The 23,567-nt window shown below is 38.2% G+C and overlaps 1 protein-coding gene across 1 annotated transcript; it reads left to right on the top strand.

Moving 5' to 3' along the window:
- The first annotated feature begins 22,972 nt into the window (after positions 1–22,972).
- LOC308508180 (ubiquitin-fold modifier 1-like) lies at positions 22,973–23,332 on the top strand. Its single transcript, XM_081074559.1, has one exon. The coding sequence runs from the start codon at positions 22,991–22,993 to the stop codon at positions 23,246–23,248; it is 258 nt and encodes an 85-aa protein (XP_080930685.1). The 5' UTR covers positions 22,973–22,990; the 3' UTR covers positions 23,249–23,332.
- Positions 23,333–23,567: the final 235 nt, after the last annotated feature.

Here is a 23,567-nt window from a genome sequence, read left to right as displayed (position 1 = left end):
CCTTAGTATGCTGAAAATATCAAGGGGCATGGAAAATGTATTTATTACTGAGTGGAAGGGCTTTGGGTCAGGGCAAGCTAGGTAATTTATAGGGCCCTGTGCAAAATAAAATGTAGGGTCCCTTGTTCAAAAAGCAGGGCAAATTCTTTTTTTCCTTTCTTCCACGGTCTTTTTCTCAACCTGTTGGGGTGTTTTATATTTGCTGCTTAATGTTGTACATCCTCGGACATGGGGATATTTGTAGGTCAGGTGCAGACCCACGCCTGTGTCCAGGCCCCAACAGGGATGTAGGGTGTCCGCAGTCACTGCAGAGGGGCAGGGGAGTGGGCTGAGACCAGTCTAGGAGAGTCAGACAGCACAATATATGAACAAGGCCCCCGGCCTCCAGTGCATGCTCACTGTCCCATCAGACTCAACTTACAAAATGTAGAGTCAAAGACAAAATTATTAAGAATTTCACGACAGTAATTACAGAGCCTTAAACCCTTAGAGTGGGACCCATATGCTAGATGGAGAGCCCTGTGCAACTAAAATCATTGTACACCCCAGAAGCCAGCCCTGCACTGGGCTCACATACATCAATAAAAATACGATAAAGTCAGAGACTCCTGGACCACTGGGAGGCCTTACATTTCACAAGATCAACACTTGGCAGCCTTAAATAAATATGGTAATGCATTGACTTGGAGAATTTGCCAATAAAGCAGAAAAGGCAAGATGTGTCTTTTTAAATCACGGTATGACATGAAGCCAGCCTTTGCTGGGAGACTCAAAAGGAAAGTTTTGTGGTACATTTTTCAGATTAATGGAAATAAGAAGATGAAGTGTCAGATGTCCAGGTTCTGACCTCAAACTTAACCCTTTTAAGCAATGGCAGGCGAGACTGTGAGGGCATTTCCTTCACCACTGACCTTTGCAGAGGGACAAAAGTCCCACCTGAAGGCGACACAGTGTTTGATGAGCAGTCTCCTCCAGCACTTTCAGGGAATGACAGCCCAACAAAGAAAATTGAGCACTAAAACTTCAAACACATTCTTGTTGGTGTCGGGGTCTTCCTAGACCCTGAGATCACCTTTGTCTGTATTTATCATGCTCAGTAATTCCACCACTGTCCAGAACTATTACAGGTGAAGCCCAGTTCTAAAAGTCTGACTCCAGGGAAGTGATTGGGAGAAACCTTTCCAGGCTACACCTTAGCCTCCTCACACCAGAAAGTTCTGTGGGTAAAAATATGCTAAGAGATTTATGGGACTTCTCTTGGGGATAAGACTCTATTCAGCCTCTATAATTCAGCCAATTCTCAGTTTCAGGTTTCACTTTAACAAGGTATCAGTCACATTCCTGCAAAGTCAGGGGCAGCTTGGTTTTCAAAACCACAACATCGGCCCATAACACGGAAGAATAACAAACACAAGAAAACTATTTTTAGGAAAACTGTCTCTTCTGAGTTATCGTTCATGTGTCTAACATCCAAATACATATTTCAATCCAGAAGAAAAAAATGTTCTTTCTATAATTTTTATTGTAGAACGTTGTTGACATACAGATGGGATTTATACTAAAACGGGCCTCATTTTCTGTAGCTCACTCAGAGAAATGAAGGGCTCATTATAAAAAAAAGTCTAGTAACCTTAATAGCAGGAAAGTTCACATATTCAACTCATGTAATATGAATTTTCCTAGGCTTTCACTTTGAGAAAATGATCTGAAGCTATGAAGGTTCCCATTAGTCAACGTAGGCTGAACAAAGCAGAAAATACTGCCTATTTCCAAGTGCTGATATATGGGCTGACATATTCTCTGTCCCAAAGATACAATAAATTTCTGCCAATTCCTAGCACAAAAGAGAAGGTTAGGCAGTTGGCATTCGAGTTGGTTGCAGATGAGCCCCTGGTAATGTGCCTCTGTCACCCCATGTATGATTTGCGTTATTAGCTGCTAGGGAAGGATAAGACATCAAAGAAAGAGTTTTCCTTTGAGCCACAGGTTTCACTCAAGTTGCCACTGCTACCTGGATGGATGTGAGCCTTCCCAATTCCTTAGCCTCTCACTTTACAAGCTCTCAGAAAACCATGAACGTCCCCTATAATATAAATAACAGTTATGAATATACATTCAATGTCATGAGTAATTGGCTGATTCTACCTCCATCGCTAGGCTATAAGTCCCAGGACTACAGGGATGATAAATGTTTTGTTGACATTTATGACTTTCATCAACTAGGCCTGGAGACATGAAAGCAGATTCTGGAAACAAGCAGAGACAACACACCTCTGAATGATTATTGCTCTTGCTAAGTAACAATAGTTTCAGATTCTAGTAAATGACTTCCTAATAGTCCCTAATTAGAGAAAGTATATGTGACATTCTTTCTTTACATGGACGGAACCACACCTGGGTCAATAAATATTTAAATATGCATAATAATACACAAAATAGCATCTATTTATAAATGTGTATGTCATTTAAAATCCTAAAAAAGCCTCACATCTTATTTTGTGATTTTTTTTCTCTCTCTCTGAATTCTTATGTCACTCTTACCATAACTTTATATTGAAGAAGTACCCACAGTTCACTTTCTCATGTATCATCTCTATCATAATGTAAAATAATAATAAGATCCATTAACCCTACACACAACTGAGCCCTTGGAACATGCACAGAAATGTGTATGGCATCTAATCTGGCAGTCCACCTGGTGATAAAATCCCCTCTCCAACTTCTCCTACTGGGAAACACTGCTAAAGTTAAAGGCCTCATTATCTCTTGCAAAGTGCATTTCATCTCTCATCTGAATCCCAGACCCACATATTCTGTTGGGCATCTCCACTCGAAGGCCTGCCAAATGTGGTCCCCTGCCTGGTTTCGTAAATAACGCTTTATTTGAGGACAGCCACGCTCATTCCTTTACATATTGTCCCATGACTACTTTCATGCTACAATGGTAGAATTGAGTAATTGTCACAGAAGCCATATTACCCCTCGAGCCCAAAATATTTATCATCTGGCTCTTCGCAGAAGTTTGAATATACTACTTATCACTTAGTCCGCTGAGTTTCCATTTCCTTATCCATAAAATGGCGATAATAACGATAATATCTATCGCACTTCAGTGTTGAGGTATTAAATGTGGTACTGCTCTCAAACCACTTAGCAGGCTCCTGGCACACGGTAAGTGCTCACACGTGTCCGTCCTTGGTATTAATCTGATCATTCCTCCTTTGTCTACCTCACAAGCCCCTATGAATGTTTCAAGACTCAGACCACATGTCTTCAAGAATATTCTGACTTGCCTTCCTCCATCCCACCCCACCCTCAGTCCTCCACTGTGCTCCCTCCATAACCTGGGGTTACCTTTATTTTAGCCCTTACTTCGTTATACAATCTTCGGTCTCCACTCAGAAGACTGAACATCTCGAGGGCAGGTATTTTTCCTTGTTCATCCTTGAATTTAAAGAGCCAGTGTCTTGTCCCTGCTGGCTTTCAGTGCACGTGAGTTTCTCATGGGAGGTTAGAGAATGTTTGTTACCAGCGTCAGCAGGGAGAAAGATGAGTCTCCATAGACGAGAGGTTGCCAGGGCGTCGGCATTTTTGGGCTCGATGGCTGTTACTCACTCAATTGACTTCCAAATCAGTAGTTGGAAGTTATGTTTTGGCAGTTGAGCATTGATCGACATGAGAGTGCATAAAGTAAGTGCCCACTGAGGATTCTGGATCCAAATAAGTGTGATGCAGCCAAGCCCTAAATCACACCAACAACAGATGACTTTGAGTCTAACTCCTTTGTGTGGTTTCCTATTCATGCTCTTCAAGGCTTCCCGACTGGGCCTAAAGAGCCAAATGCTGATTTGTTTGTGTAAAAAAACAATCTTACCACTAAGAAGCTAGTACTTAGGGCAAACCTGAGAAGTACTCTCACCAAAATCAAGATAAAAATATGAAGAGCTTCTTCTTTGTTTGTATGTTTGTTTTTGAACTGCCAATTGTCCACCTTTCCAAAAATGACAAAGATAAAAGTGGGGCTTATTTCCCATTTTTCCATCTAGAATTTCAGAACAGTCTCTCATTGTTTTGGCCACTTTGCTCTTTCTAGAAAGATCACTACATCTGGGATTAAGAATATGCTATTTAACCAAAAAGAACTATTTGCAATTGTAAAGCTGTTACTCTTATAGAGAAGGTTGATTCACTCTCTATGTTATATCTTATCAGGATGCCCTAAACTTGATCATCATTCAGAAAATTATCTTGGGAAGCTAAATTTAAAAAGATACGCAAAGTCTCCCAATGTTCCACTAGAAATTTTCCAGCCTACCAAGGATCATTTGCAAAATGTTTTGCTTTTACATCCAGACAATTGCAATGGCCCTTTCTCCTGATTGTTCCAGATTACTTGGCCATAACTGGTGCTACTATTTATCAACACAACAGCTCGCTTCAGCAAAACTCAGAACTGGTCCTGTCAATTTTGAGTTTGTTCTCAAAACCTAACTTTTCCTCATTCCTTGCTTCCATTCATCTTCCCTAAATCATGTCCAGAATTACCTTCTTCCACCTTTTACTTGATCCTGGAGACATTGGGGATACACAATACTTCACTTAGCATCTCTTTTGTCTCTCACTCTCTGCAAAGGGAGAATGGAACCATGGTTTATGCAAAAAGCTTTTCCCATTACCATGATGTTTTTGATGATCCTACACACTAAAAGCAAAACACACCAAATTAGAAATTTCAAATGGTTCTCTTTTACTTGTGCAAAGACAAATTAAGTGGCTTATTACACTTGGGTTATAATATGCTATTTTATATAGATGATGAATCCTAGAAAAAGGAAAAACTGTCATGAGGATTTCTCAGTAGCTCTCATTACCTTATAGTTTATGTCTTATTTCTATGTTGGATTTGATATTTTCATTTATGATGATTTGCTGTATTACAGGACATTATACTTAACAAAAGTCATTTTTAAAAAATCAGAAATATGAATAGTTTAAGGTAAATATAAGTTTATTTATAATCAAGTCCTAACTATTGGGAGAGATACACACACACACACACACACACACACACACACACACACACACACACATTTTCCTTTTCCTTAACTAGGTTTATAGAATATTAAACATAACTTTTGCCTCCATCTTACCTATAAATATAGCATATTTGTATTTTATGGTCATTCTCTGTCTTCCCCGCTTCTCCTCAGCTTGAACTGACTGACTCCTCTCTTTTTGTGTGTGTGCTTGCTTTCTAATCCCCTCACTTTCTTCATCCCCACCCTGTCCCATCTAGCAACCATCCGTTTTTTCTCTATATCTCTGAGACTATTTCTGTTTAGTCTGCTCATTTATTCTTTAGATTCCACATATAAGTGAGATCATATGGTATTTGTCTTTCTCTGTCTCACTTATTTCACTTAGCATAACATTCTCTAGGTCCATTCATATCGTTGCAAATGGTAAGATTTCATTCTTCTTTATGGCTGCATAATACTCCATTGTATAAATGTACTACAGTTTCTTAATCCAGTTGTCTACCAGTGGGCATTTTGGTTGTTCCCATGTCTTGGCTATTGTGACTAGTGCTGCAATAAACATAGGAGTGCATATATTTTTTCAAATTAGCATTTTGGATTTCTTTGCATAGATACCTAAGAGTGGAATTGCTGGGTCATAAGATAGTTACATTTCCATTGACTGACTCCATATATACTTTCAATTGTATATATGAACATCGTCTAAGCTACATTAAGTTTCTTTTAAGTGTATCACTCACATCTAAATCAATATGCTGTGCTTTGAAACGATGCAGTTGTTATTCTGAAAACTATACTTCTCATTTTTTTCAGATGACTTCCTGTTAACGTCCACCACTAAGGGGTATGAGGTTGAAACTGAAAGGCAGAGAAATGGAGGAAAAAGCTTGTTTCTTCATGTTTGCCTACTCTTCCTGTCAGCATCACTCTAGTCTCACTCCAGCAACGACCATCACCAAGCAGTAGCAGTCAGCCTCAGTCCCTGGTAATGTTGCTCCTCTAGGAAAATCACTGAGTCCCTTCATAATTACTAGCACTTACTAGAGGATGTAGATCCATTTCCAGAGTTCTGGCCCTAACTCTGTGGTGTCCATCCTCTGGTATCCTGAGGTACCAAGAATAGCCAAGCAGTGCTATGGCTCCAGAGTTTGGAGCCCATCTCTGCAAAGTCCCTTCTCGAAGTGCCTGTGCTTTAAGCTGCAGCTGCATAGCACCCCCTTCTCAGAGGCCTGAGTCTCAATTCTCCAGGCCATCTTTTCTAAGTTTCTAGACTCAGGAAGCCCTAACCCCTTCCGTTCATGTCTCAAGCTTTACAGGTGAAACTCTGTTGTACCTTAGTGTTCTATTTTGATCTTTCCATTCTCTAACACCTTTGTAACCCATTCAATGTACTGAATTCTTTCTGTTGCCCTGTTTGGTATGATTTTTCTGTTTCTAACTGGACCTGAGTCTGATACTGTTAGTACCACGCATGACCCCAGGAAACAAGACCTCATAAATGCGATTCGTGGATTGGTTTAGTTGTATCCTTGGCCTTGAACAATGTACGGAGCTCCTGTCCAATGGGAAATAGAAATCAGTAATTCTTGGCATGCCACGCCTTGTGATTCATTAAATTGTCATCTGCAGTTGATTGTGAATTAGTAAGTATCAAAGACACATGTGAAACCAAGAGTCTGCTATGGATGCCTATGGGGTAGGATGTCTTCTTATACTGGACAGCACGCAGAAAGTGACGTGCTCTAGGCTTAAAATCTTAGCTCAGTTGACAAAGAACAAGAGATCTTCGATATGTCCCCAAAAGTATCTCTTATGTTACTGAAAATAACACTCAAAATTCAATTGTGTGAGTTGCAACATTAAAAACTCAGTTGAAATCACAGATTCCCAAGACTTGACAGCCCAAGACTTAGATGAAGAGAGAAGTATGATAGCATGCCTGGGAGCTTATATATATATTCCTGTACCTGCTGGTCACAGAACTTCAGAGTAAGTGGAAGTGTCCAACATAATGATCCCATTATACTTTCCAGAAATGTGTTATTATCTTGGAGTATCTGCATAGAGGTGGTAGAAGACACAATGGATATAGATACAATGGCGCGTGGAGAGTTGATTAAATGAGAAGAGACTCTCCTAGCAAAGCTAGGAAGCAGACAATATGTCCATTTCACTTGACCTGAGACAACAAGTAGGAAAATTTGTGAGAGGTCTTTTGAGCAGTGGGAGGGGATGGTGAGTCTACTTCAGCTTATGACCCTGTATGTGGTTCTTTATTAAGTTCTTTTTGTCTCGGTCACCTCACTAGCAATAATTCACAGATTCTAGAGAACTAGGGCCCAGCAGCCATGTTCATAATTGTGACGCTCTGACCACAGTGGACTGACTGTTACCTGATTCAAGGGAATGGATTTCTAAAATGAACTAATGTTATAGTCTTGCAAATCACCACATTGCTGGGTCTTAGCATTGCATCTTGTACTTAGTAAAACATTGTCTCTTCATCACCTCCAGCCTTCAGATTTTAATCCCACTCCTCCATGAAAGACATACCTTAACACTTCAATTAACTAATTCAGGCAAGTTTATACATCATCTAATTTAGAAGTTAACATATGATGATATTCCCTTCATGGACCAACATGTCATCATTCCAATCTTTCCTGCCAAAGCCAAGAGGGGCATGAGAGACCAAGTGCAGTCAAGCACGTTGTAAACTGTAAAGCATGACTCTGCTACCTTTAGAAATAAGGTGGTTGACATCAGACGCTCATTGAGATTATGGGGTTCTCTTTATTGCACAGTCATGCAGTAAATAGACATTAAGTAACCAGAATAGCATTTGGAATATAATGGAGGAAAATGCAGACCCAGCCCTGCCCTTACAGAATGTGGAAATCTAACAGGAAAACAGACGTTATAAAAATAACTACGAGATGGGTGTGTGGGGGGAGGGGTTGGGGATAAGGGGAAAGGTGAAGGGATTTGGAAGCAGCTGGTAACCACAAGATGGCCTCAGGGTTTTTTTGAAAATTAATTTGGGGAAGGTATTCAATAATGTTGTAAAGATTTTGTTGGGTATCCGATGGACATGCGTCCTATTTGGGAGACCACCTCAGGGATACTGTGGATACCTGATCATGGCATTGTACACCAGAAGCTAAACATTAGTGAATGCCAACTATAATTTTATATATATAATGTGATGGTTCAGTGTGAGGTCGGAGGGATAGTGGATGGGGGGAGGGAGGTTCACAGTGTGAGGGATATAAATGATGAACGTCTAAGTATTACCTTGTCTTGTACACCTGAAACTAATAAATAAAAAAAAAAAAAAAAGAATATCCAAAGACCACAAAAAAAAAAAAAAAAAAAAACTACGGAAACAGCACAGCTTTCTAGATTCTGTCAGGTGCTATGCTGGAAAAAAAGAGGTGGGATATAGCAGAGAAATGGTCTGGCCTTGTTTTGCCTGGTTCAGGTGAGTCGTTTTATGCCAGCAATTGTCTCAGAGACAAACATTTCTAGGAAACGTAACCACTGCAGGGAAAGGTCAACAGCTTGAACACCTTTCTCTGTTGCAATTCACGTGACCTAAGCCTGCAATGCAAAGTTTTGCTACTGTTTCATTTATCTTCCCAATTACTGCCTGTTACGGACTCAATGTTTGTGTTCCCCCCAAATTCATATATTGAAACCTTATCCCCCAATGTGATAGCATTAGGAGTTTGGGTCTTTGGGAGGTAGTTAGGACTAGATGAGGTCATGAGGGTAGAGACCTCATAAATGGAATTAGTGTCCTTATAATGGTCACAAAAGACCTCACTCACTCTCTCTGCTCTCTATCATGTGAGGTTACAATGAGAGGTCAGCAGTCTGCAACCTGGAAGGAGCCCTCACCAGAGCTCAGTGATGCCAGCACCTTGATCTTCAACTTCTAGCCTCCAGAACTGTGAGAAATAAATGTCTGCTACTTATAAGCCACCCAGTCTATGATGATTTGTTTCAGCATCCCCAATTGCCTAAGATGCTGCCTACCAAGACTCACTAAGTAGGCATCTTCAAAGGAATCCATGCAGCTCTTTACTGTCCTCCAACCAGCCCTGCCTTCCCTGTCTATTCCAGGAGAGCAGCATGCCCACCGAAACTACTCTGCAAAGTTGTAGTCACTCACGTACAACAAAGCCATTTTATAATCCGCACCCAAAAGCCTACCATTCAAAGAAACTAAACCTCTTCCTTGATTTTTTTTCTTTGAAAGACTTTGAAGCAGAACAGAACAGGTTCATTTTCAATTTGCAGCCTGTTATATGTGGCCAATGACATTTTTTTCCTTCCTATTTTGCTTAGAAACAACATCCTCTTCTTACTGGACTCTTCCCCAAAGTCTTACAGAAACAGGATGGGATTTTTAATCTGGGGACAATAGTAGGTGTTTAATAAACACACGCTGATTGTCTGATTGATTCATTTATTCCTTCATTCTGTGTCTACCACCCTTACTAATGGAGATGCTGTTAGAATTTACCAGAGCAGCTGTTTGCTTGAGAATAAAGGCCACTCTTCTTTAATCCAAAGGCTGAAGCTTTCAAAGTTCGAATTACAGTACCAGAGCTTAGCTCAGTCTCTCCTTCTCAGCCTCTGTGGCACTCCGAGTTGTAGAGACTGTCTAAAACGGGATGTAATAAACTTATTTTCTATCTGCAATCTGATCGTAGTTTGTCATGTCATACACATTTGTTGCTTGAAAACAACCATATGTTTCTGAATGGCTTTATTTCTAAGACGACTCAGGGGAAAAAAAAACTTTTACAACCATTGCTAGCCCCTGAACAAAAGGCAGCATGTTGCTTTCTGCTGTGACACCTCATGATACCTACAGCCCCCTCCCCACAAGGTATGTCCTTCAGCTTCATTGGACTTAATACATCTTTTTCTTGGGGTTCTATTTGGGGCATAGATGTTGTGGGGGGCTATCAGTAACATATGTTGCTATATTTATAAAACTGCTGACCTAACGAGATAATATATAATTAAAACAGTAAACACAGCTGCAAAATGAATCATAAAATAAAACAGATGTAGATTTCTCTACCCAATGTGTCAGCTTTAATTTGAAAATAATTTGAACAACTCCTATTCCTCCCATCATCTATTTCTCCATCTAGTGCATCTATGGTATTCAAGAACAATCATGATTTAGACTAATTACAGAATAACAAAACTCCATGTAGATGGGGGACGGGGGTTATCACTTTTTGACGGATGAAATGTCTAACTTACATTCTTTCATACACCTGAAACTAAAAAAAAAAACAAAAAAAAAAAACTCCATGTAGAAATTGATTGGCCTTGTAATACAATTTTGACAACATAGCATGCTGTGGCTCTTCGGATACCCTCAAATCTAATGACTATACAGAACTATATCCACTTATTAACAGTTTTTACTTTATCATGACAATACTATCAAGATTACTGTATATTAGGGTCCTAAAGGCAATGCTGGAAATGATACATCATATAATAAGGGAAAATAATCTTATATATGTTCCAAGAGGTGATTCCCAGGTGTGGGTGAGTTAAGAGGGACTATTTCATGTAAATTACACCATAAGACTAATTTTTCCTATTACTATTATTCAGAGATGAAGGCTGAAATAACCAACAGACGTTGGAGCCATTTAAACATAATTGTACCAATTTATTTTACCCAACACAAGCTATAATAATGCTAACATGACATAGCATATGTCACTACAGGGAAAAGCCACAATAATTTCATTTATGTTTTTCAAATATTTTAATTTTATTCCTTCCCTGCTATGAAGTCTTCTGTTAAAAAATAAAATAAAAATAAAAAACCTGCTGAACCATCCAAGTATCAAGTCAAAAAATGTTTTAAAATATTTGGGGAGAGGCAGGGGGAATGATTCTCCATTTAAATTCAGTATTTATTGGTCAAAGTTAATTTTTAAGATTTAATAACTAACTTCCAGTCACTGAAAAAAATTAAAGAAAATAGAAAATAATCAACAACAACAACAAAAAAAAGACGCATCCATCTTCCTTACAGGTTTCAGTATAGAATATCATACTGGTTTACTTAAGTTCAAATTCAGTTAAATGAAATGTGACACGTTTCAGCCATCAGTCAAACATCAGGGGTGAATTCTAATAAGAGTCTAACTCTATTTTCTGGATATTTGACGGCTGACAACTTTTAACCCTCACCACTCCTTGTTTCCCTTCAGCTTCACATCTGGACAAAAGCCTGGGGGCTCCTTCCTTTAACATTGGTAATCTGTTCAAACCACATAAGTCATTGCCCGCATAAGGGATCCCTCACCCTGGCCCTACCCCTTAACCACAGTTGCAGCTTTCAGATACTTCTGGTGGGAGCATAGAAGGTACAATCACTTTAACTGGAAAAAAAAAAAAAACTGAGGTAGCAATACTTATACCAGACAAAATAAACTTAAAAAGAAAAGGCTATATATAACAAGAGACAAAGAAGGACCCAGTAATCCCACTTCTGGGTATTTACCTGAAGAAACCTAAAACGCTACTTTGAGGGGATGTGTGTATCCATATGTTCATTGCAGCATTGTTTACAATGGCCAAGATGTGGAGGCAGCCTGGGTGTCCATCGATGGATGTGGCCACGCAGCAGCATACCCATCTGTCTCCTCATACCTGCCCCTAAAGCAAGGAGAGTCTGTGAGACAAATCCTTTCAGGGACTTTTGCTTCACCTTTGTGCTTGCACCTTATGTCTCCCTGTTTGGCCCCAGAAAGATGACTGATCAGCTAATGACGAGTAAGATTCCCCACAGGGTGACACAGTCGAGTGGGGGACCAACGGGGTTCATAGAAGTGGACACAGCCCCCCACTGCCCCCTGGCTAAGGAGAGCCTCTGCCTCTGTGGCTGCATTCCTTCCCACAACCTGCAAGGAAAGAGATTCAATGATGTGCTCTCCATCTATTCATATTCATAAAGGTTTTGTCCCTTGGGGAAGTACATACATCATGAGACTTGGGTTCAGCTGCCTGCAGGCAAGGGTGATTGGCTTGAATCTGTTTCCTATTATAATGCATAGGATTCACAGACCTTGAGGTTGACAAGCTTTATCCTCACCTAATAAAAGCTAATGCATAGGCCCGATTCAGGGCCCAGTCCTTGAGGCTGCAGCCCATTGGCCCCGCTTATACTCTATTCACGGCTACTGTCTTTTCTTAACACTGCGCCGCCCTCCTCGCTCCCCACAACCCTCATTGCACAGGTCATGACAGATGGAAGAATGGATAAAGAGGAGGCAGTACATATATATGATGGATATTGCTAGGTCTGGAAAGGAATGGATTCTTGCCACCAGCAGCAGCATGGATGGACCTAGAGGATATTGTGCTGAATGGAGTGTGTCAGGCAGGGAAAGGCAGATGCAATGTGATTTAGCTTATATGTGGAATCTAAAGAACAGAATAAACAAACAAACAAAACAGAAACAAACAGAGATACAGAGAATATTTTGATGGTTGCCAGACAGGAAGGTGTTGAGGAAGTGGGTGAAAAATGGGAAAGGATTAAGATGTACAAATTGGTTGTTACGAAGTAGTCATGAGGATGTAGGGTATAGTATAAGGAATATGGTCAGTGATATTCTAATAACTATGTATGGTGTCAGATGGGTACTAGATTTTTTAGGATGATAGATGGGATGGGGTTTGGGGGGCAGGGTGAAAAAGGTGAAGGGATTAAGAAGTACACATTGGTAATTACAAAATAATCATGAAGATGTAAAGTATAGAGAATGCAGTGACTAATATGGTAACAACTCTGCATAGTGGCAGGTGGGTACTAGATTAGTCAGGGGGATCACTTCTCAAATTATACAAATGACTAACCACTGTACTGTACACCTGAAATATAAAATAATATTGAATATCTAAATAAATAAATAAATACAGCATCAAAAAAGAAAAAAATGTACAATCATTTTGAAAAATTATTTGGTGGTTTCTCAAAAAGATGTGGACATGTATGTTTCCAGCAGCCTTCTTCTGAACCACCAAAAGTAAATAAACAAAAATTTCCATGGAGAGATGTACAGATAAACAAATTATGGTCTATTTATACAATGAAATACTAGAAATCAAACCTTCAGACTCCAGAGGGCAAAGAGTGGTTCAGTGAATCAATTTATTTACCTTTTTTTCTGTAAGTACCTATTTTCCGTGTGTGCCCTTCTGAGGTCCCTTCTTCTGATCCCTAAGAAGGGCCAGTTGAATTTAGTCAAGGTATAGTGAGAAGACCAGAGAATGCTGGTTTGGACCCAGAAACTCTCTGAGTCATTCCCATCTCTGCTATTTATAAATTCCATGACTGGGTTATTTAATTACCTGTGCTAAGCCTCAGAAGGCTCAATAAAGAAAATGAAATTTGGAGATTATAACTCATACTTCCCAGGATTATCGTAGAGACTGAGATACCACCCCTGACTGTGCCTAGCACATGGCCTGTCACATAGTAGGTGCTCAGTAAACACCAGCCTGAATCAGAAAACAAAGGTGTTCCCTGTATGTCAGGTCCTCCTGAGGCTTTAGTGACTAGAATACCTTTTAAACATTCATCACCCTTCATCTTCTTTATGCGATTTAAAACCCTGCTTAAATGATTTTGTAGTTTATTAGCAATGTTGGTGCTTTTTAGTGTTTTCCTCTTTCCTGTAATTAGTTGAGTGATTAGAAAGAGTGTACCTATTACTGAGAAGTTTGGTTTTTCCAACCTGATTTACTGATCAGATGAGTTGAGAGGCTTGGGCATCTCATTAACACAAATACCAGCTCCCTTTGGGGGCAACACCTTTCCTTGGCACTGGGGTGATTCATAGATACCTGAGGAGGGTGTGCAGGAATTCTGTATTGTTGGCTGGGGACTCTTGGATGAGATAAGCTGAATCTCACAAATAAGACAATGAGGTCTAAATGAGGATTTCCCAAATCTAGCTATCACAGCGTGCCCCACAGAGTATTCAGTGAAAATCACATCTCAAGAAAAAAAACCTTAAAAGGGGGGGATGGGCGTCGGGAGGAGACTGTGATCAAATAACCTTAGGGAAACACCGCAACCCTAACTCTCCACAACCTTACAAAGTCCCAAGATTCTAAAAACTCCTGCTATGAACCACATATATTTAAATTTAGGAGAATCAGGTTCAATAAACTTACTTAAAACTGATATTATTTTTTGAATAATATTCATGAGTATGTAAATAATTTATATATTGTGAAAAATATTTTGGAAATTTTCTGAACTGTACAAATAATAAAATGAAAAGCTTCAAACAGAACAAACTACGAGTGTACTTGATACATGACTTGATTTACCTGGGAGAAACCACATGTTGAAGGGAAGGAGAAAGCCGCTGGGCTTTTCTATTCCAGTAGGACAGCGTATGGACTTCCCCTCTCCCTCTCCACTGTGAATGAGCTGTATGTCCTATAAAATGGATGTTGAATGGAAGCCCAGAAAAGAGTTAAAATCCCTCCCTTAACTGTTTATCTATGGTAGTCAAATAGGACTTTTGATTTCGAATGCTTACTCTCTACCGACCTAAAGATCCTATTTCTAAACACTAGGAGGGTGGGGCTTGTTAATAAGGGTTTTTGCACATTTGAATGATATTTTGAACTTTAAGTCACTTTTGTAGGGAAAAAAAAATAGTGTTTACCAAATATATCCCCCCAATGTATGTCCTGTCAGCATATTAAATAGATAAAAAAGAAATTTTCTATTTCCTCTCCTGTATCCACATCCTGTCCTCCTATTCCTGTATACAAATAGTAGGGATACAAGCTAATTATCCATGGGCTCTGAGTTATAGCTATTACAGTTGAGAACTGACTTTCCCAACCAGATTTTGGACGTTGAGATATTTATGCAAAAAGTGATTTCTCCCACTTTGCTATAAGGATATACTTTTGTTTAATGTTCAAGATCAATAAGAAAAAGCCTTCCTTTTAATATTGTTTATGTTCTCCTAGATATGCATATATTTAAGGGTATATTTCTGGTTCTGGCCTTAACTGTGTAGGTTTATATAATTGTCACATTTCTGGTCTTTTCTCTGGGAAGTTGTCATGACACAGATACCCTAATAGTGAACACTTCATGATGTTTGGGTAAAATACAGGATCACAGTTAAATCTGAATTTCAGACTAGCCACATGCAATTTTTTAGTATAATTATGTCCCACGCAACAGGCGGATCATACGAAAAAGCATGCTGTTTATTTGAAATTCAAATTGAAATGGGTATCATGTCTTCTTATTATCTAATTCTCTCTATACCATGCCTCCCCTCAGCATTCAGATTTCGAATGTTAGTCATAACTTTGAACTGATTTATTAAGAAATACAAAAGGAACAAAGAAACCTAAACAAATTGAATGGGTCTATTCTTTCGCTGCACAATGGATTTGAGTTTTGCCCCAAGGATGTATTATATTTCATTATTATTAAGTATGTCAGCAACGTTTTCCCTGCAAAGAGCACAAATTTTCCTTCTATTTTCCATCTTACTCAAAACCCCTTATTGCAAATGTTATGAGTCACAGGAGGTCTTAATTGCTGCTTTTCAGTATTACGGATTCTGAAACCCAAGGTAGCATTTTGCTAAATGGATTTTGTACATGTAGAGTTGTTAAGCATTTACAAACCACACACACACACACACACACACACACACACACACACTCACACACACACGGAGAAAAACATTCCGGGATGATTTTTCTTGTGTGTAACCTTCAGAAATAGAAATAATAGGGCTTTATCAAGGGACCCAGCCAAGTTCCTGCTCTTACTGTCATCATGCTTTTCTCTTTCACCTTGAATAGCATAGTTTACAAGCTTCTCTATCATTCTCTCTCCTTCCTTTCTCTCACACACCCCTCCATTTTGAGAAATGTATTAATAAATGTAATGAAGAAAAAATTATGAGATGAACATTTGGGTGTGTTGAAACTTCCTGCTTCCTTCTTTGCCTTCCTCACGTGCATAATTGTGTCTTTAGTATCTGTCACATTAGTGTGTATCATTAGTATGCTAAGGCTGTCAGAAAAAACAAAAACAAAAAAAACAAATGACTGTTCCTTCTGAATTTGGGAAGAGGTAAGAGGCTGCCTTGTGTAATCAAATCTCAGAATGATTTGAGAGAGGCATTATGAGAATTAAGTAAGACATGTGAGTACTGCATATGGGTTCTCTCACCTGAAAAATGCTCAGTAAATGCTAGGTTTTATTAAGGGCAGGTCCATTCCTGTTGTATGTGAAGCACTGTAAACCCTGCAGAGGTAGAGTGGGTGGAGATACGAATTCTTGAGGAGAGACATTAACTTTAAGAGCAAATCTGCAGGAAAGAGCATCTTGTCCAATCTCCTTAGCAATTTTTGAAGACTCAAAATTGGTGGCTCAGAGAACACTGTGTACAGTAAAAAGGAATTAGAATTTGATGAGGAGTTCACAACTTTCTGTCTGGTGTATCTTGCAACAGCTCTGATCAAAAGAAAGATTTTTCACAGATAGGGCTAATAATTCTCTTGGTCTCTCCAAAATAATTTTGGTTTTGCACTCTCCTAAGCAGATCCCCTTAGGGAAATGTGGTATCTTTACAAGTGTCAGGCTTGTTGACCTGCAGGGTCAAGAGAGCCACAACTCAGGGCTTCAAGTTTCTGCGTCTTCATTTTCCCTTTTCCCTTAGGACCACATCCCAGCTCTGCCCACAGCCAAAGAAGTTCATTCTCTCAGCTGAAAAAAAAAAAAAAGCTGTTCAATTTATTCAGTTGCATCAGCCACCTTTTTCTTTCTAGTTTCATACCTTAGCAAAATTGAAATAACCCTCACTCCTTCCATCACCAGCTTTGTTACCCCTAGGGTTCCTGAACCTGATACCTTCCTGTTGCATGAGACCCAGTGTCAGGAGGCATCACGTGGGTCTGCTCGCACTGCATCCCGACAACTATGAGCAGTGCCTTTTCTCTTCTAGTCACTGTCCAAGTAGCATTTATCTTATTCCTTTGGACTCTCAATCAAGAGGGTATTGGCTCAAACTCTGAAATAGGAGGTGATTCTGGGTGATACAAGAATACAGTAACAAAAAAAGTAAAGCAAATGCTCATTGAGTATATCACTGGTGCCATATTTAACTCGAGTGCTTTGTAATTCACTCAGCTCTATGAGGCAGATACTGATTTCAATCCCCCTTACATAAATGATAAAAACTGAGGCTGGCAGGGAAGAAACAACTTCAAGGTTAACATTTAAGAAATTAGTGGAGTGAGGATTTAAACCCAAAGTGCTTGAGTCCAAAGTCTGAGCTGTTAGCTAGCTATTAAACTAGCACATCGTCATTCCAGGTAACTTTTGAATAACCTGGAGATTTTAAAGAAATAAACATGGGTGTTGACTCCCTGTCCTTGAGCTCAACAACCTGGAACATCTAAATCAATTTGGGTTACTACCATCACAAGTTGGCAAATAAACAACATTCCTTAAGAGAGACTAAATGATATTCTCTGATCACAAAGCTTTGAAATTGGATATCAACTGCAAAAAGAAAGCAGGAAAAAACACAAATACATGGAGATTAAACAACATACTTTTAAAGAACGACTGGGTCAAAGAAGAAATTAGAGGAGAGCTCAAAAGATACATAGAAACAAATGACAATGAAAATACATCCTACCAAAATTTTTGGGATGCCGCGAAAGCAGTTTTAAGAGGGAAATTTATATCATTACAGGCCTATCTCAAGAAACAAGAAAAATCCCAAATAAATAACCTCATGTTACACCTTAAAAAACTAGAAAAAGAAGAACAAGCGAAACCCAAGGTCAGCAGAAGAAAGGAAATAACAAAAATCAGAGCAGAACTAAATGAAATACAGAACAAAAAGACAATAGAAAAAATTAATGTGACAAAAAGCTGGTTCTTTGAAAAGATTAACAAAATCGACAAACCCTTGGCTAGACTCACTAAGATAAAAAGAGAGAAGACGCTAATTAACAAAATCAGAAATGAAAAAGGGGAAGTTATCACGGACACCACAGAAATACAAAGGATTATCCAAGAATACTATGAAGGACTATATGCCACCAAATTTAATAACTTAGAAGAAATGGACAAGTTCTTAGAAACATATAGCCTTCCAAGGCTGAATCATGAAGAACTAGAAAATCTTAACAGGCCGATCACCAGTAACGAAATTGAATCAGTCATCAAAAACCTTCCCAAAATCAAAAGTCCTGGACCAGATGGCTTCACCAGTGAATTCTACCAAACCTTCAAAGAGGATCTAATACCAATCCTGCTCAAACTCTTCCAAAAAATTGAAGAAGAGTCAGTACTCCCTAACTCATTTTATGAGGCCAACATTACCCTGATACCAAAACCTGGTAAGGACAACACAAAAAAAGAAAACTACAGACCTATATCTCTGATGAATACAGATGCTAAAATCCTAAACAAAATTCTAGCAAATCGAATACAACAATGCATTAAAAAGATTATTCATCACAACCAAGTGGGGTTCATCCCCGGGGCACAAGGATGGTTCAACATTCGCAAATCCATCAATGTGATACATCACATAAACAAAATAAAGGACAAAAATCATATGATTCTATCAATTGATGCAGAAAAAGCATTTGATAAGATACAACATCCATTTATGATTAAAACACTTACTAAAATTGGTATAGAAGGAAAATACCTCAACATAATAAAGGCCATATACGACAAGCCCTCAGCTAACCTCATAATTAATGGTGAAAAGCTGAAGCCCTTTGCTCTACGTTCAGGAACACGACAAGGTTGTCCCCTATCACCTCTGCTTTTCAACATAGTGTTGGAAGTCCTCGCCAGAGCTATCAGGCAAGAGAAAGAAATAAAAGGCATCCAAATTGGGAATGAAGAAGTGAAATTGTCACTCTTTGCAGATGACATGATGCTATATATAGAAAAGCCTAAAGACTCCACCAAAAAGCTATTAGAAACAATCAATGAATACAGTAAAGTTGCTGGCTACAAAATCAACGTACAAAAGTCCATTGCTTTCCTATATACCAACAATGAAATCTCAGAAAAAGAGATAGAAAAAACAATTCCTTTTGCAATTGCAGCAAAAAGAATAAAATACCTAGGAATAAACTTAACCAAGGATGTGAATGATTTATATGCTGAAAACTATAAGACATTTTTGAAAGAAATTGAAGAAGACACAAAGAAATGGAAAGACATTCCGTGCTCATGGATTGGAAGAATCAACATAGTTAAAATGGCCATATTACCCAAAGCCATATACAGATTTAATGCAATCCCCATTAAAATCCCAATGGCATTTTTTACAGAAATAGAACAAAAAATCATCAGATTTGTTTGGAACCACAAAAGACCCCGAATAGCCAAAGCGATATTTAAAAAAAAGAACAATACTGGAGGTATCACACTCCCTGATTTTTCCTTGTACTACAGGGCTACAATAATCAAAACAGCTTGGTATTGGCGGAAAAACAGACACATAGACCAATGGAATAGAACTGAGAACCCAGAAATAAAACCACATAAATATGGACAGATAATTTTTGACAAAGAAGCTAAAAACATACAATGGAGGAAAGACAGCCTCTTCAATAAATGGTGCTGGCAGAATTGGATAGCTACGTGCAAAAGAATGAAACTGGACTGCTATCTGTCACCATGTACCAAAATTAATTCAAAATGGATCAAAGACTTAAGCATAAGACCTGACACAATAAACTGCATTGAAGAAAACATAGGTACTAAACTTATGGACCTTGGGTTCAAAGAGCATTTTATGAATTTGACTCCAAAGGCAATGGAAGTAAAAACTAAAATAAACAAATGGGATTATATGAAACTGAAAAGCTTCTGCACAGCAAAAGAAACTATTGACAAAATAATGAGGCAACCAACTGAATGGGAGAAGATTTTCGCAAACAGTTCCTCTGATAAGGGGCTAATATCCAAAATATACAAGGAACTCATGAAACTCAACAACAAAAAAACAAACAACCCAATTGAAAAATGGTCAGAGGACCTGAAGAGACATTTCTCCAAAGAGGATATACAAATGGCAAATAGACATATGAAAAAATGCTCAACATCGCTAATCATCAGAGAAATGCAAATGAAAACCACAATGAGATATCACCTCACCCCAGTCAGAATGGCTTTCATCAACAAAACAAATAGTAACAAGTGTTGGAGAGGCTGTGGAGAAAAAGGAACTCTCATACACTGTTGGTGGGAATGCAGACTGGTGCAGCCGCTATGGAAGGCAGTGTGGAGGTTCCTCAAGAAATTACGCATAGAATTACCTTATGACCCAGCAATCGCTCTCCTGGGTATCTACCCCAAAAATATAAAAGCATTTCTCTATAGAGACACGTGTACGCCAATGTTCATTGCAGCTTTGTTTACGGTGGCCAAGACATGGAAACAACCAAAATGTCCTTCGATAGATGAATGGATAAAGAAGTTGTGGTACATATACACAATGGAATATTATTCGGCGTTAAGGAAAGATGATATAGGAGCATTTGTGACAACATGGATGGATCTCGAGAGAATAATGCTAAGTGAAATAAGTCAGACAGAAAAAGCAGAGAACCCTATGATTTCACTGATATGTGGTATATAAACCAAAAAGAACAAGACAAACAAATGAGAAACAAAAACTCATAGACAGAGACAATAATTTAGTGGTTACCAGAGGGTAAGGGGGTGGGGGGTGGGTGATGAGGGTAAAGGGGATCAAATATATGGTGATGGAAGGAGAACTGACTCTGGGTGGTGAACACACAATGGGATTTATAGACGATGTAATACAGAATTGTACACCTGAAATCTATGTAAATTTACTAACAATTGTCACCCCAATAAAATTTAAAAAATAAATAAATAAATAAGTAAATAACTAATAGTAAGAGAGACTAAATGCAGCCTTAATTTAAATGCACTAATGGTATGGAGAAGTAAGACCCAAGCAAACAGACCCTCCTACTGATAATAACTATCAACTCTGAGGAAAATACAGCAGGAAATTACCTGAGAGTGCTAGAGAATGAATAAAGTCAGGCAGATTTTGGAGAGGAGTCAAAACTTATAAGAGATGGCAGCTATTAAATGAATATTCCATTTACGGAACTTTGTTATGAGGCTAACTGAAGTTGTGGCATTGTACGGAGGGACTAAACCTCTTTGGGAAAGTCTGTCATCTTCCTGGCCAAAGGAAACAGAACAAACTACCTGTAGCAACTAGAGTTACCAGAAAGAGGAGGTGAGTCCTAGAAAACAACAAAGAATGCAAAAGCCAAAAAATGATGTCTAGTCTCTGCTAAAATCTTTGGCGGTCTATTAAATTACTCATGCACAGTGTAGACTAAAAACAGTCTAAACTAGAATTTAGGCTGTTATCCATTACTCACTTCATCCAAAAGAGTTTTTAGTTTGAGTCTATTCGAGCTAATTGCCTGCTTACATAAAAATGTTAAGAAGAGTCTTCACAGAAAATTAACAAAATCCAGAGTAAGCAAAACATATTATTTACAAGATTCAAACTAAAATTACTCAACATACAAAGAGAAAGGAAAATGTCACCCATTCTCAAGGGAAAAATTAATTAAGAGTTCAATCTCAAGATATCCCAGTAGTTGGAATAAGCAGCAAGAACTTCAAAAACAGCTATAATAATCGTGGTCAACAGGGGAAAGCAAAATATTCTCATCTGAATGAAAAACCAGGAAGTCCTGGCATGAAAATAGAAAATATTAAAAAGAAATAAATATAATATTAGAGCTGAAAAGTACAATATCTGAAAAAAAGTTAAAGAGCTAAGGAAAGGGCCAGTGAATTTCAAACTACATTAATAAAAATTATCCAATTTAAAAAAAGAAAAAAAATTAAAAATTAACAGAGGCTCAGCAAAGTGTTAGACAATACAGAAATTCTTAACATACCTGTTACTGAAATTGCTGAGGGAGTAAAATGGATAGAAAAAATACTTTAAAAAAATAATGGCTGAGAACTATCCACATTTGATGAAATACATAAATTTACAGATTCAACAAGGTAAACAAATTACAAACAGGATAAATATAAAGAAAACCACATCGAGGATAATCATATTCAAACTGTTGATAATCAAAAATAATAAGAAATTCTTGGAGTCAGTCCAAAATAAAAGATATGATATAAGAAGAAAAGCAAAGTAGAAATGGAAACCGAGGACACTGGAAGTACATTTTAATCATTCTGAATGAGAAAAAATAAAAGGTCAACTTAGAATTCTATATACAGTAAAAATAGTCTTCAAAGAAGGAAGCTAAATAAAAATTGTTTCAGATAAGTGAAACCAAGCAAATGTGTTGCCAGTAGACCTACACTGTAAGAAATGGTAAAGAAACTTCTTCAAGCTAACGAAAAATGATACTAGAGGGACACTCAGATCTTCAGGAAGGAATAAAGGACATTTAAAATGATAAATATTTACATTAATATACGATTATGTTTCCTCTTAATTTTTTCAAAAGGCATATGACTGTTTTAAGCAAAATCATATATTCTCATGATTCTATGTAAATTTAATACCTTTGACAACTATAAAATGAAGGGTGACAAGGAATGTGTTAAGTGGATGTGACAAAATTTTTACAATTTATAGTAGTATTAAAATATTAATTCTAAGCAGACTGTTAAAGAACACAGCAGCAGTTTTATCTCTAAAGAATCACTAAAAATACAAAAAATATACTTAAAACACCAATAGCTAAATTAAGATGAAATTCTAAGAAACATCCAAAAGAAGTCAGATGGGATAAGGGACTTCAGAAAAACAGAATTAATGGTCTGTGTTCCTACCCGCTCCACCATGTCGAAGGTTTCCTTTAAGATCACGCTGACGTCCGACCCGCGGCTGCAGTACAAAGTACTCAGTGTTCCCGAAAGCACACCTTTCACAGCAGTCTTAAAATTTGCGGCAGAAGAATTAAAAGTTCTTGCGGCCACAAGTGCTATTATTACCAATGATGGAATAGGAATAAATCGTGCACAGACTGCTGGCAATGTTTTTCTAAAGCATGGTTCAGAACTGCGAATTATTCCTAGAGATCGTGTTGGAAGTTGTTAATACTCACTACTTGGAAAATAGGCTTACCTTTCAGAATAAATATTGGTATTGTTGTGAAACTGAAATCAGGCATTTAAAATACTATGAAAACACCAGTGGCTGATGAAATAATGAAAGTTGACTCGCTGTCTCTTGTTATACCCTCTCTTCTTGTGAAGAGGGAATGCTTATGCATTGAGGGTACCATCTGCACAGAAGATCTTAGTCTCTCATTGCTACCTCACAACACACCTCGTTCATTTTGGGTAAATGCATTATCCAACTGTGTTTTATTACTGGAGGATGCTTCTGATAATTCTTAGAACATTTGGAAAATTAA

Source organism: Rhinolophus hipposideros (genome assembly GCF_964194185.1).
Source record: "Rhinolophus hipposideros genome assembly, chromosome: 15".
In the NCBI taxonomy this organism is placed as follows: Eukaryota; Metazoa; Chordata; class Mammalia; order Chiroptera; family Rhinolophidae; genus Rhinolophus; species Rhinolophus hipposideros.
The sequence above is the reverse complement of the archived record's forward strand: the minus strand, read 5'-3'. Positions and strand labels throughout refer to the sequence as shown.